This window comes from Lathamus discolor, chromosome Z (genome assembly GCF_037157495.1).
Source record: "Lathamus discolor isolate bLatDis1 chromosome Z, bLatDis1.hap1, whole genome shotgun sequence".
Taxonomy (NCBI): domain Eukaryota; kingdom Metazoa; phylum Chordata; class Aves; order Psittaciformes; family Psittacidae; genus Lathamus; species Lathamus discolor.
The window spans coordinates 24,073,606-24,087,653 of NC_088909.1; the positions used below are offsets into that span (position 1 = coordinate 24,073,606).

General features: G+C 52.9%; 1 protein-coding gene across 1 annotated transcript; it reads right to left on the reverse strand.

Annotated features, from left to right (window-relative positions):
- Positions 1–49: 49 nt before the first annotated feature.
- Positions 50–12,719, reverse strand: GOT2 (glutamic-oxaloacetic transaminase 2). The gene is made up of 10 exons (XM_065662795.1): positions 12,576–12,719; positions 7,390–7,546; positions 6,073–6,201; positions 5,652–5,711; positions 5,383–5,544; positions 5,064–5,168; positions 4,033–4,183; positions 3,619–3,784; positions 2,542–2,692; positions 50–1,873 (listed from the first exon to the last, which is right to left on the reverse strand). The coding sequence occupies exons 1-10, from the start codon at positions 12,641–12,643 to the stop codon at positions 1,751–1,753; spliced, it is 1,272 nt and encodes a 423-aa protein (XP_065518867.1). The 5' UTR covers positions 12,644–12,719; the 3' UTR covers positions 50–1,750.
- Between the last annotated feature and the right edge of the window lie 1,329 nt (positions 12,720–14,048).

Consider the following 14,048-nt stretch of genomic DNA (forward strand, 5'->3'; position numbering starts at 1 on the left):
GGGAGGCCGCAGCGCCGGGGACATCAGTATGAACAGCATCAGCCACGGCAGCGGCACGGAAAGCAGTTTATTGCACGAATCGGAGCAAGCAGAGGGCACGGGGCTGCTTAAACCGTCGTCAAACCGACCAGGGAGACAGGAGTCTCCGGCCCTGCTCGGGATGTGGGAACGGTTCCTCTCGGCTCGGCTGTGAGAACACGGCGGCTCTGGGCAGGAATCAGGACTGCTCTGCTGAATCATGCTGTCATTCTAAGGAATGCTTGCGGTTGAAAGGGCAGCTTACCCAGTTCTAACTCCCTGCCATGGACACCTTCCACTAGAGCAGGCTGCTGCAAGCCCCATCCAGCCTGGCCTTGAACAATGCCAGGGATGGGGCAGCCACAAGGCCCTGGTGCAAAGGGGAAAGGTGCCAGTCGATGGAGAAATCTAAGACAGACTCAGACTTTATCCCCCCATATTTCAACCTCGGGATGAATGAGAAACTCCATCGTGCTCCATGGCCAAGCGCAGCATTGAAAGCCTTTGGGAACTCATACAATACCTACATGCAACCCTGTAGACTTCAACTTCAGCTCTGTGACACCAATTCCCACCCTGGGCACTCACAGCCCACCCACCCCATGCTCTTGGGCACACATGGGATCTTCAGGAGATGAGTGTTTCATTGGCCAGACCAGATCCTCTGCACTAGCATGTCCCCAAGAGGGAACATCTGATGCGTGGCAGGGACAGGATCCCACTGTGCGATAACAGGATTAAGTCCCCAGGTCAATACAGCCATGCACCAGTTTATTTGGATTAAAAATCATAGAGTCCAGGCACCAGGCCTGAGGGACACTCAGCTTAGGACAGCATGGTTTTCAAGTCGTCAGCTCTCAGACCTCACTCAGGATCTTTCCTTCCCATTTTATAGTGTCACCAGCAATTCGACCAATCCAAGCAGAGAAGAGGGACACCCCACCATGCAGGTGGACCCCTTGGTTCATGGCTTTGGGGCCCACCAAAGGCCTCTGCTCTGCAGGGAAGGCTGCTGGGGTTGGGACGGGATTGGGAGAGGCAGAGACTGACAGTGGCTTTCAGAGAAGTTTCTTATTAGGAATAGAGGATGAGCAAGTGTTTCACCTCAGGGTACATGACTGAAGTCAGAACTGGGCAGATTTAGAGGAGGGATCCTGCTCTGCCCCCCAAACCAATACCCCTGTGAGTTACACCTGATTCCCAGATGGAAAGAGCAAGTAGCAACTGAGCAGATTTTGATAACAAGCAGTCCTCAGAGCTTTGGTGCTGCCCAGCCCTGGATGAGGAGGATGAAGGAGGATGAAGCCTGCGAGCAGCAGGGACTGTGAGGAGGTCAGAGAAGCGGGTCTAAGCAGCCCTTCCACTCAGCCTCCCATATCCCCTTCCTGCTGCCTCACAAAGCCTCCTCCTGGAGAACTTAGCATGGGGGAGCCTCTGGTGCCTCCGCTGGTAGGATGGCAGTGTGAAGCTGGAGCTTCCTCCAGCTTGTGAGGGTGCTGGGTCTGATGGACAGCAGGGGAGAACGGCTGTGACAAGCAGGAGCCAGCAACGACGTCCCTGCTCCACACTGCAGGGTGGTTTTGACTAGGCTTCTACAACAACTTATCTACAAGATACATTCAGCAGCGGCGTCAGGTGCTGTGCTTGGAAGTATTCTGCTTCTTTCCTTTCCCTCCCCATCTTCGACTGGTGGGGAAGGGAAAGCCACCAGCTCCAGGGCACACCTGTGTCTTTACTTTGTGACTTGATGGATGGCATGAGCCAGATACCCTACATTGCCCGACGTAACTCCTGCCACAGAGATTCGCCCATCTTTTGTCATATAGATGGAGAACTCCTTGATCAGCCGCTCCACCTGGGGTGAAAGAGCACAGGTCCAAACCACAGGCCAACCTCCACAGTGTCAACAGATGGCAAACTCACAAAGCTTGTCAGAACTGAGCTCAGCCTGGGCGCCAGCAGACATGGCATCCACCTGCTTGGTGCTACTCTAGTTGCCCAGAGAGGTGGTGGAATGCACAGTCCCTGAAACATTCAAGGCCAGGCTGGAGGTGGTTCTGGGCAATCTGATCTAGTTGAAGATGTCCCCCTGCTCATTGCAGGGCGGTTGGACTAGATGAACTTTGAAGGTCCCTTCCAACCCAAACCATTCTGTGATTCTGACTCTAATGGGGAGCCAGCATCAAGCCCTGTAAACCAGGAGAGATGCTGCTCAACTCTTGGGCAACACATGAATGCTGCAGATATTCACCTCACTTGAGCTGACTTTAAGGTCACCTCAGGGTGGCACCAAGTGACTGCTTCCTTTGACAAATAAGTAGGATATGTTGGCTTTCAACCTCCGTAAGCACAGCAGGGAACAGAGTGAGACCTGGGTCCCCATTACACTCCAGTGCCAAGGGCCTGGAGTATGTTCCTCCTGGAAGAAGAACTACTTACCAGGGCTCAATCTGGCATCTGTAGTCAAGATCTTACTGACAAGGACTGCAAATGACACCTTGAGTCCACAGGAACTACATTTACCTGCTCAGGCTTCAGCCCCGTGAAGCAGAACATGCCGATCTGGTCAGTGATATGCTGCCAGTTGTGGGAGGATCCCTCTTTCTTGAGGTTGGACACCAGCTGAGTCCGCATGCTGATGATTCGGTCAGCCATGCCCTTCACCTCCACGAGCCTGAGAAGCCAACCCAGGAACAGCTCAGAGCAGGGCTGGGATGCACCCACACTGCTCCCCCATTCCCAACTACAGGGAATCAGCTCTCTTCACTTGGAGAGACCTCATTCAGGGTTGCAGATGAATCAAGACCAGGGCGTGTGAGCCTGCAGCTCCAGCTGGGGAGCTGCTTCCTTCTCCTGCTACCTGAAGATGACTGCTATTTATTCATTTACTCCATAGCTGTCGGATACTGAAGTGTAGGCATCTCTCGCTTTTGAAAGGTATGGGTCAGCAGGAGGCCTGATGGCAGCACTGCCCAAACCCAGATAAAATAACACCTGCAGACAGATAAAGAGTGCAGGGATACCTCCAGGGCAAGCAGACATTCCCTGCTCCAAGGCAGCACAGCTAGGAGACATCTCTGCTTATCCCTGGATCAGGCACAAGCATCAGCCTGCTACCAGCGAGGCCACAGCACACTGCCAGCCTTTGTTCTACCAGGCCAGCTCCCCACAGGGACTGACACCAACAGAATGATGCCAGGAAGCCAGCTTAGGGCATGAGGGTTACATTCCTGGGTCTTGTTCCCAGGGGGCTTATGCTTCCACTTCCCCCAACGCCTCAGTCCTTTCCACTGCTTGGATAGGCAGCTGCTGCAGCTCTCAATCCTAAAGGAGCTTTATCCCCTCTTTTAGTTTTTTCTGTCTTGGCAACACAAGGGAAACCTGTTTGTGTAAGGCAGGAACAATCTCAGCTGATGCCAAGACATGAGCAGCAATGTCTCCAGAAGAAAGGGGCAGCACATGGTTCTGACTGGAACCCTGGTTCTGATTGCATCCCTGAAGCTTAGAGCTGCCTAGGACAGCAGCAGGGAGTAAGCATAGCACAGGGCTACCACAGAGACCTCACATCTTGCTGCTGTGAGATTAGGGGCTCCCTCTTACCACTCCTTCCGTATGTCAGGGGTGTTGAGAATGATGGAGGCAATGCGGGCTCCATTCAGGGGTGGATTGGAGTACATGGGACGGATGAGGATCTTCAGCTGTGACTCAACCCTCTTGGCTTCCTCTGCATTGCTGCAGATTATCGTGAAGGCACCTGCACGCTCTCCTGAAAGAAGAGTGACCAGGTCTCAGCCTCAGCCCTTGGATCCTCAGGGCTGGGGTAGGATTTATCCAAGTGCCACCCAGCTTTACTACAGCCCTATTCTCCAGCAGGGCCTCCACCAGCTCCCAGCAGGTGATCTCCTGTGCCATGATCACTACTGCAGGATAAACATGGGCAGCAGAAAGACAGTGGCTGCCAAACCCCAGAGGCAGCCTAGGTGGAGCCATCTCCATGCCAACTGCCCTACTCACCATACAGCCCCATGTTCTTGGCATAGGACTGTGATATGAGGACGTTGATGTCCTGGTCGATGAAGTGCCGCACAGCCCAGGCATCCCGGTTGATGTCCCCACTGGCAAAGCCTTGGTAGGCCATGTCAAAGTACACAAGGAGGTTTCGTTTCTGCCAGCAGAGAGGGGAGAGAGCGTCAGAGGAGCTGGACACCCCGCCAGGGAGCAGGGCAGCAGTCTGAAAAGAGCCATGCAGGCATCAGCCTGCTCACTGCAACTCCAGAAGTAGAGCTTTTCCCTTTGCCACAGGGAAGGCAGCCCAAAATCCACAGCTACCCACCATGCACCCAAACAGCAGGTAAAGACCCTCCTGGTGCATTTATGGGATGTGTAGTCTGGCCCAGGAGACAGAAGCAGATTTAGTAGTAATAAGTTATTCCATTTCCATGTCTCCTGTATTATCAGTTTCCAAGAAAACCAGTTGGGAACTCTCTAGGCAGGTGCCAGCCCTTCCACTGCCTCCAGGCAGATAACCCAGCCACACTGTCCCTCTGTCAGGAGACCTGCAGCCATCTGTAGGCCACGGAAACCACTGATACTGACCAGTGCTCAGGCTGTGACTAAGGCAGGCATCCCCAAGCCAAATTTCACTGGCTGCAGCTTGGGAAAGCAGCAGGGAGGAGGAGGAGAATGATGAAGGCAGAACCTGCCCCATCTGTTTTCAGCTGAAGCTTGTGAGAGGATAGCAGGTATGTGAAAGACCTTGCAAAAGTATTAATACATCAGTGCTGGAAGCGCCCCTCCAGCTATCACAGCTCACTCCTTCAACCCTGCTGCTCTCCTTTCAGGTCTCCCTACCTGGGAAGGTGCCAGCAGAAAGTCTGATGGTCAGCTATAAACTATATGGGTGCATTTGTGTGGCCCCTGTCTTCAGTACAGGAACAGGACACCCATCCTGGCTTCAGAGAAGGGAATAACCTTTAGCACAGCAATGACCCAGAGATGGTGTTCCCCGGAACAGCACAGTACCTATGGGATGCTGTACTGCTCACCTTCACCAGAGCTGCCATCTCCTTCCATTGCTCCTGCCGGGGATCCACCCCAGTGGGGTTGTGAGCACAGGCATGCAAGAGGATGATGCTTTTTTCTGGAATTTTCTAAGGAAGATATTAGAAAGCATGAATTATTAATGACATCTGAGCACTCTCCTCAGTAGCTGAGATGGGACTCTTACCCCAGACAGCCTACATGAGCCCTGCAGGACTTCTAGCCTTGATCTGGGGCCTTCACACATCACACTTAGGCTAAAGCAAGAAGATCACCCATCTTATCACATCTCATCCCTGCTTCCAGACATGAAAGGCAACTCACAGAAATGTCATCCATGGCTCCAGAGAAGTCAAGGCTGCACGTCTTGGGGTCATAGTAGCGGTAAGCCTGCAGTTGCAGGCCAGCATCACGGAAAATAGGTGTGTGATTGCCCCAGGACGGTTTGGGTAGGTACACATCACGGCTCGACTTGAAGAACCGTTGCTGATTAAGGCAAAGACATAAAGTGTTCAAACATGTTGAACAAACTGTTAGAAAACCCCAAAGATTCAGCTCTGGTCGTTTCTCTCCTGCGCCAGCCAGGGACTCACCAAAAAGTTTGCTCCAATTCGCAGAGAGCCAGTCCCAGAAATACCCTGCACAGTAACATACTGCAAAGGAATAAACAAGTACCAAAGTGTGAGCAGCCATGGTATGATACAGAGAAAGCCCAGTCACTACATCAGCATTGGCAGAAGCACACCAGAACATGGACATGGGGCTGGAGGTGACCACAGGGGTCAGCAACTCCAGTTGCAAGGCAGAGAGCTGGGACAAGGTCTACTTCCCTCCTTGGAAAGGGCTGTTTCCCACTTCAGCTTTCAGAGGAAGCACTTACTTATCCAGGCTTAGCCAGCCTACAACTCAGAGGCATAAGCACCCTGCCAGTTCTTCCACATTTGCTGGGCACCCACTTAACCAACCATATATCAGACAGTGCTGCCCACCCCTGCTTCCCATCCTGCTCCTTACCCGTCCGCTCTTGAGAACCTCGCTGTTTTCACCCAGAGCCAGTTCTGCGGATGCCCGGGTGAAATCTGCTAGCCCTCCAATGGGCAAGTACTCCTTGTCCATCTTCTTGGATGCTATCATGGCCTCTGCCTGGGAAGAAGGACACACAAGTCAGCAAGGAAGGCATCACTGTGGGGAGGGTGGTGGACAGCTCAAGATCTCTTCATATCTGCTAGCTTAGAAGGTGCTAAGGTTGTTTTACAGGACCTTCCCTTCAGAGATCAGGGCTGGTTCCAAGCACAGGGCAACAGTAAGCATTTCAGATTAAACCCTTTTACCACAGGGCACAATGCCCAGTGGCTACCAGAGCCATCAGTGGGTGCCACTGTCAGTATTGCAGAGCCCAGAAACCCAGCACCAGAGGAGAGCATCACTTCAAGCCCATCACAAGTCAACATTGCTACACAAAGACATGTGATTCTCTGCTCAAGCAGGAATTGTCCTGCAGGAAGATGACACCGGACTGTTCAGAAAACAGTCCAAGTCCCTACCTAACACAGATCAAAGAGTGGAGGCAAGAACAGCAACAAGGAGCAACATTCAGTAAAAACAGAGCAATAGAGATATCTGGAGCACTTTGGGAACCCTCTTTGTGCTCCCAGAGCAGTGGAACAGGCACTGGCAACATTCACATACCACCAGGAAACTGGTTCCTGTGCCACAACCCAGTTTCTCTGGTTGTGACCCAGCTGCAGTACGTGCGGACATGGGGAGAGCGAGGGCAAGGGATGGCTTTAAACGAGAAATGTCAACAACACATCCTCTCTTCCTCGCTGGCAGCCCTGAAAGGCTCTGTAATCCCCTCAAGGGCAGTGTCTACATTCAGCTCCCTGGGCTGGAGTTTTAGCCTGGCTTACAGAGAAACCGGTACCAATGACTCAACAGAATTTCTAAGACTAATCCACAGAGGGGACAGTGTCAGCTCTTTCCTCCCATGTGGGCTGGCCCAGGGAATATCAGCCTATTGAAGAAACACTGAAGTTCAGAGGACAGCTGGATTGGAGGACTCATGGAAGTCAGCAACAAAACAGATTTACCTGGATGGGAACAGGCCACGTGTTCCCTGTTTTATCCCCTCCTACTTAACAGCTCTGTTGTATCTCAAAAGCATTAGGACTGCTAAGGAAGACATCCAGGAACACTGTCCTGCTCTGTTAGAAACAAAGCTTATTCTAAGGGCCAACAGGCAACCCTTGCTAAGAAGCCTTCCCCCTCCCTGACACCCCTAGGTGCCCAACACCTGGGTGTGGCCCTGCTCAACAGCAGCACCAGGCTCACCTTGCGAACACAGTTCAGGACATACGGTTTTCCGCTGTCATCCCGGTAAGCCCCCACTCCCAGGTTCATCTTCTTGGAGTTGGTGTCACGCTTGAAAGCTTCTGTCACACCCAGGATGGGGTCAGGGGGACCCATCTCCACATGGGACCACCATGAGCTGAAGGCAAAGAAAAAGAAGCTAAGAATCAGGCTTGAGAACTGGCCAGGGATGAGCATCAACATGTCTAGAAGGAAATCTTGGTTTTAAACCCCTGGAAGAGGAACAAGAAGTTATAAGAGAAATATCCAAGGCAAAAAAGAACCAATCCTTTGTGCTCCATGAGCTGGCACTGCATTTTGTGTTGCAGAATGGGCAAAGAGCTTCAGTTCACTGTAGCTGAAGATTAACTGACTCCCTGCAAGTCATGAACATGTAGACATGGCTCTATTTGTCTCATGTGCTGACATCAGCAAGGCCCCAGGAAACAGAAGCCTTCGCACCAATACAGGGCCACTTCCAAACTCCTGGAAGGGTTCTTGTGCATGAAGACTAATCTGCTCTTTCTGCAACATCGGCTGAGCCAATGGAGACATTTCCCTTCCCTGCCCTACAAACTCTGCCAAATGCTGTTTTCACGGAAATCAGAGGATACTTTCTTCCTGGTGTGACAAGCGACACCTCGATGTGAAAGCCCTTTCCCTTGCTGCCAAGGAGAAGCTTTGCACCCCACTCTCCAGCAGCTGCTCTACAAACCACCTGCCTCTGTCCTGTTGGCAGGACATCCTGAAGATGGAGAAGCTCTCTTAATGTCAAGGGCAGAACAGACCATGCTATAAAAAGAAACCTGTTATTCTGTCTTTGACCATAGCCAAAGTCCCATTTCCAGGCCTTGCAGGCTTGTAGATAGTGCAAGAGAAGCACTGCGGTAATTTGTAACCTGCCTGACAGACAGCCCCCTCCTGAAGGCAGGATTACTAAAGACAGTAATCCCACATCCTGGGAGCATCCCAACCTACCCAGATGCCTGAGCTCAGCAGGGCACAAAGCACCCAGCAAAACGCAGCCTGGGTTTATCTCCTCTGGGGCAGGATTCTGTCTTGACTGCTGAAGGAAAAACTCACAGTCAGATGGCTCCACATACCAGCTTCACAAAGCTTTGAAGCCTGGAGGAGGCCACCTCACCTGAAGATAACAACCTTTTCAACTTGGGAATGCAGTCCTGGAACTGGATCCTGCCCCAGGCAAGGCAGGCAGCCTGAAGCCACCAGGGTCAATAGAGCCAGGCAGGCTAAGGAAGCACTAATGTGATCAGCAGAACTCACAAAATCATTTTCTCTCTCTAATCTACTCCAATTTGGGGTTTATTTAGACCTGATTTGTTCACAGAATCCCAGAATGTTTTGGCTTGGAAAGGAGCTTAAAGCTCATCCAGTTCCAACCCCCTGCCACAGGCAGGGACACCTTCCACTAGAGCAGGTTGCTCTAAGCCCCATCCAACCTGGCCTTGAGCACTGCAAGGGACTGGGCTGCTACAGCTTCTCTTGGCAACCTGTGCAAAGGCCTCACCCTCACAGGGAAGAACTTCTGCCCAAAATCTCATCTCAGTCTCCCCTCTGTCAGGTTAAAGCCATTCCCCCTTGTCCTGTCCCTACAGGCCCTTGCCCAAAGCCCCTCTCCAGGTTTCTTGTAGCCCCTTTACGCACTGGAGCTGCTCTAAGGTCTCCCTTTAAGGAGTCTTCCCTTCTCCAGGCTGAACCAGCTCAGCTCTCTCAGCCTGGCTCCAGAGCAGAGCTGCTCCAGCCCTTGCAGCACCTCTGTAGCCTCCTCTGGACTTGCTCGAGCTAACTATTTACTACATAAACATACTCTGCACTGTCATGTATGTAGATCACATCTCATGGAGCTTCTAACATCATTTGCCCTCTTTAGATGTAGCTGCTCTTCCATCAGTACAATATTTCAAAATAAAAAGCCTCCATTTCTCCTCTTGACAGGCAAAAAGAGCAGCAAATACGTACGAGACTGAGCCACCGTGGGTAGTTTAAAAATGGAAGATGTGCTTAGCATTTCTAGACCACTAACAAGTCTTAATTACCTCTCCAGTAAAGTACAGGATCAACTTAGAAAGGAGGATGAGTCAGTCATGCCAGCAACACTCCTCAGAAAGGAAGATGGGCTGCAGCCAGCGGGGAGGGAGCAGCCTGGGAAGCCAACCTGAACGGTGCACGGGGCAAAATGCTGCTGCAGGTTCAGGCAGCAGGTTTGGAAAACCTCTCCCAACACCTTCCTGGCAGTGAAGAGGTGAGGGAAGAGAAACACACTGCGCAGGAGCACATCCCACTGCAGTTTACCTGGTCTAGGATTATTTTGGTAATGAGGCATGCAGGAGCCTGGCCATCCATTTCAAACTGCTGCTGCTCTGGAGGTGGGACAGCGCCTTCTTTCTGCTCAGCTTGTCACCAAGCAGCTTACAGTGTTTGGGGTATTTAGACCCTAATCCTGCAAAAACTTAAGCAGGTCACTGGGCTCTAATATACTGCTACAACTACTGCTGATCCTGTGGGCATTTACCTAAGCTGTAGCACTCCTGACTTAAGTACTTCTGTTATGAGATGGTCTTTCCATCAGCTTAAGGCAGCGAAAGGCTAGGTTTAGGACTTTATTTTCCCCTTCTCAGCCTGGAGGTTTTCAGGTGAAGGCTGAAGAAAGACTCCGCTGTTTCCAAGGAGGTGAGCTTTGAAGGAGACAGGGGAAGAAAGCCCAGACTGAGATGTCCACACACATCAGGATACCCAGAAGATCACAGAGGTAAACCTTTCCAGACAGGGGTTTGGGAAAAGGGATCTACCAGGGATCCAAGGCCACAAGTCCCGACACACTGCCACCCCTATGTTACCAGTGTGTTATATTTTAGTTTGAGCAATTAAAAGAGCACTGGTCTTAAATAGAGGTCAAAGTTATAAACTGCATATCTTCTCTGCCAGGCTGAGGGTATTCCAGTGCATAAAACTAACAAGAGGGAAGTTTAAGCTGTAGTTAAACTAACCACAGGGAAGCTTGAGCTGAGGGATCCTAGGTACAGGGCAAAGAACGCACATCCTCCATATACAGGACCTGAACAGAGGTGGCCCAAGTCAGAGTTTAGATGCTGATGAGAGCTGGTATTCGAGTACTCTCTGTACTCATCAGCTAGGCTTGTCTTCTGAGCCCGTTTAATGCCCAGCTGCAAGCACATTGTGACAGATGGGACAGAGAGGGCAGGAAAATGTATCAGGAATGGCAAAATCCAGTAACACCCTTCAAAAATGTATGTGGAACTTATGGCCTGAGCTGCAGAGACCCATGGGCATGCTTACAGACTCAAGCCAAACCCAGAGAGCAGCTACGCAAGCGTTCAGAAGCCCAGTGAAGGTTTTCATTGGGAAGAGGCCAGTCCACATTCCCTGCGGTACAGCCAGGTAAGATACTGGATTTCAAACCTCCTCCAAAGCCCCTACAGCAGTTCTGCAAGCCAGAGCAGAGCAGAAAGGGGCCAAAGGCAACTCTCTGGATACCACAGCAAATATTTACACAAGAACAAAGGCAACAGGCTGCTGGCTGGCTCCTAAGGTCCTTTCAAGCCTAAAAATTCATTGCCCCAGTGAGTTGCGATAAGCTTCCTGCCACAAAAAGCACTTAAAATAGCTGTCTGGTGAGTTATCACCTTCATTAGCATCTCTCTGTCCAGGGAGCTGTTAATCATTTGGTCAGTACCTCTTCACCTCCATCCTGATTTCAGAAAGACTGTTTCCAGCACAGAGCACCAAAGCTGCTGAAGATAAGCACACAGAAACTGCTAATCACTGCCTGGCATTCCCTGTCCAGGGATAATGTGCCACTCTTTGGGAACAACAGTGGCTATGCACGAAGGTTCTTTACATACAAAAGGGATGGTTCGCATGTATTTTAGGTGACCTCAATTTGGTAATTTATATTTTGCTGTGTAATAAGCTTGAGAAAAGCAAACCTACTGCCAGTGATCTTGCACACCTCTCACACGCCTGCTACAGTTCAAGGGGCAAAAACCACATTATAGGCAGCTGCTCTTCCATATCCAAGGAGAAGAGGCTGCTGCAGAAGAAGCAGGCACTGAGAGTATTTGTCTCACAAGGCAATGAGGGGCTGTGCTTGACAGAAGAGGGTTAATCAATAGCTAAAATCCTTTTCTAGAATGGAAAATAACCCACCACTTTCCTGCTCTGACATTAGAGTTTCCAGAGCCAGTGTGGGCCAGGAGTCAAAGGGTTCTGCAGAGCTGCAGCAAGGCTCTTGCCCAGAATTCTCCACACTGGTCACAGTGGTGTTCCCAGCCAGTGGCCTGTGGGTCTGGGGTCAGCTGTGCTGTGTGGAGCTGTTCTGGGCTCTCCTCAGGGCTCCAGCTGCACCCTACATCCTCCTGTCCATTTCTCCCTGGCTTCAGACACAGCCCAGCCAGAGCTGGCCACAGGAACACCCTCACTCCCATCCTGCACACACCAGGTTTTGCACACCTAAAGGCATGTCTCTAGCACCAGTACCCCAGCCCTACTGCATGGTGCCTAAGGTCCCTTTGCTCCAACTATACGGTGCATGCAAGGCAGCAGCACCCCAGCCCCACTTTGCAGTGCACGGGGTCCTTCATGCCCCACTGCACAACCCCCAGCCGCATTCCTCAGTGCACAGCATGACCCCGGCCGCCGTTTCTTGGGGCACAGGGCGCCCCAGATCCCATTTTTCGGTGCACAGGGTACCCCGACCCTGCTGCATCCCCGAAGCAGCCCCCCGGGCCCGTTTCTACGTGCACAGGGTGCCCCCGGGCCCCGTTTCTCGGAGCGCAGTCCCCCCCGCGCCCACGCGCCCTCCACGGTGGCTCCTCAAGGACAGGCTGCAGGCGCCGGTCCCGGCCGCAGCCAATCAGATCGCGAGGAAGCCGCTCTCCCCAGCCAATCCCTGCGCCGTCACCCCGGCAACCCCCGGTCCCCACCGCGGCGCCTACAGGCTCCGCGGAGGGACACGCTTCCTCCCACCGACGCGCCCGCACTCCCCCACCACTTCACCCCCCCCCCCCGCCACCACCCCCCCCCCCCCCCCACGTTGCCGCCTCACAGAGCCAAGTACGGCGGCGGGAAAGCCGCTCCACCGGCATCGCAGGATGGCTCCAGAGGTTGGGCCGCCCCTCAGCCCTCACCTGGCGCGGGTGGCGGCGGCGGCGAGGCGCGGGGTGGCAAGCAGCCGGCGGGTGTGCAGCAGAGCCATGGCGGAGAACGGGCCGGCGGCGAGCGGACACCTCACACGACGACTGCGGCCCCTCGCCCCGCCCCGCGCATGCACAGCCCTGCTTCCTGCTGCGCCGATATGCGCCCCCTGGCGGACGGGAGGGCTCTCTGCAGCCGGTTTGCCCGGTCCTGCGCTGCAGTTACCTGTACTGGGCTGTATTGGACTGTACTGGAGTGTATCGGGCTGTATTGGGCTATGCTGAACTGCACTGGCCTGTACTGGAGTGTATTGGGCTGCTCTGGGCTGTACTGGGCTGTACTGGGCTGCGGTGCGCTGTACTGGGCTCCACTGGCGTGTGCTGAGCTGTACTGGGCTGTGTTGCTGTGTACTGGGCTGTGCTGGGCCCTATTGGGCTGTACTGGGGTGTATTGGGCTGTTATGGGGTGTACTGGACTGTACTGTGTTGCATTGGGCTGTACTTGGCTGCACTGAGGTGTACTGAACTGTACTGAGGTGTGCTGGAGTGTACTGGGCTGTGCTCTATTTGGCTGCACTGGGGGCTATTGGGCTGTTCTGGGGTGCACTGGGATGCACTGTGGTGTATGGAGCTGTACTGGGGTGTGCTGGAGTGTACTGGACTGTACTGTACTGTGCTGGGCTGTATTGGGCTGCACTGGGGTGTACTGGGCTGCAGTGGGGTGTACTGGGCTGGGATATGGAAGTCTGTACTGCACCGTATTGGGCTGTACAGCACTGTAGTGGGCTGTGCTCACCTGTATAGGACTGTACAGCACCAGACAGAGTGATGCAGGTCTGTATAGGTTACAGGACCGTACAGGGCTGTGCTGGCTGGACTGTATTGCACTGAACTGTACTGGACTGCACGGGACTGTACTGAGCCATATGACTGTAGTGGGCCATACTGGGCTGTACCTGGCCATATGGGGCCGTACAGGGCTGTGCAGGACTATATGCAGGGCTATTGGGGCTTTGCAGGTTTATTGGTCCATGGGGCTGCACTTCACTGTATAGGACTACATTGCACAATATGGGGGTGTACTGACCCAAACTGGGCTGTACAGGACTGTACTGAGCCATATTGGACTGCACAGGGTTTTACTGCACTATACATGCTTGTACTGGACTGTTTGGCACCACAGTGGGCTGTACTGGGCTGAACTGCACCACAGCGGGCTGTACAGAGCTGTAGTAGGTTATACATGGCCATATAGGACTGCACTGCACCATACTGGGCTGTACAGACCTGAACTGGGCTATCCTGCACTGTTATAGGGTTGTACTGGGTAATACGTGGCCATATAGGATTGCACTGCACATATAGGACTGCACTGCACTATACTGGGCTGTACAGGGCTTAACTGGGCCATACTGGGAGGGGCCACAACCCTTGTGGACTCTCCCCCCCATCATCCAGGTAAGGGTC

Excerpts from the sequence above, each read along its gene's own strand:
- GOT2 (XM_065662795.1), bottom strand. The coding sequence starts at position 12,643 with ATGGCTCTGCTGCACACCCGCCGGCTGCTTGCCACCCCGCGCCTCGCC. Across the intron at positions 6,202-7,389 it reads TCCTGAACTGTGTTCGCAAG|GCAGAGGCCATGATAGCATC; the intron begins GTGAGCCTGGTG and ends CCTTCTTCCCAG. Across the intron at positions 2,693-3,618 it reads CCTGACATACGGAAGGAGTG|GCTCGTGGAGGTGAAGGGCA; the intron begins GTAAGAGGGAGC and ends TTGGCTTCTCAG.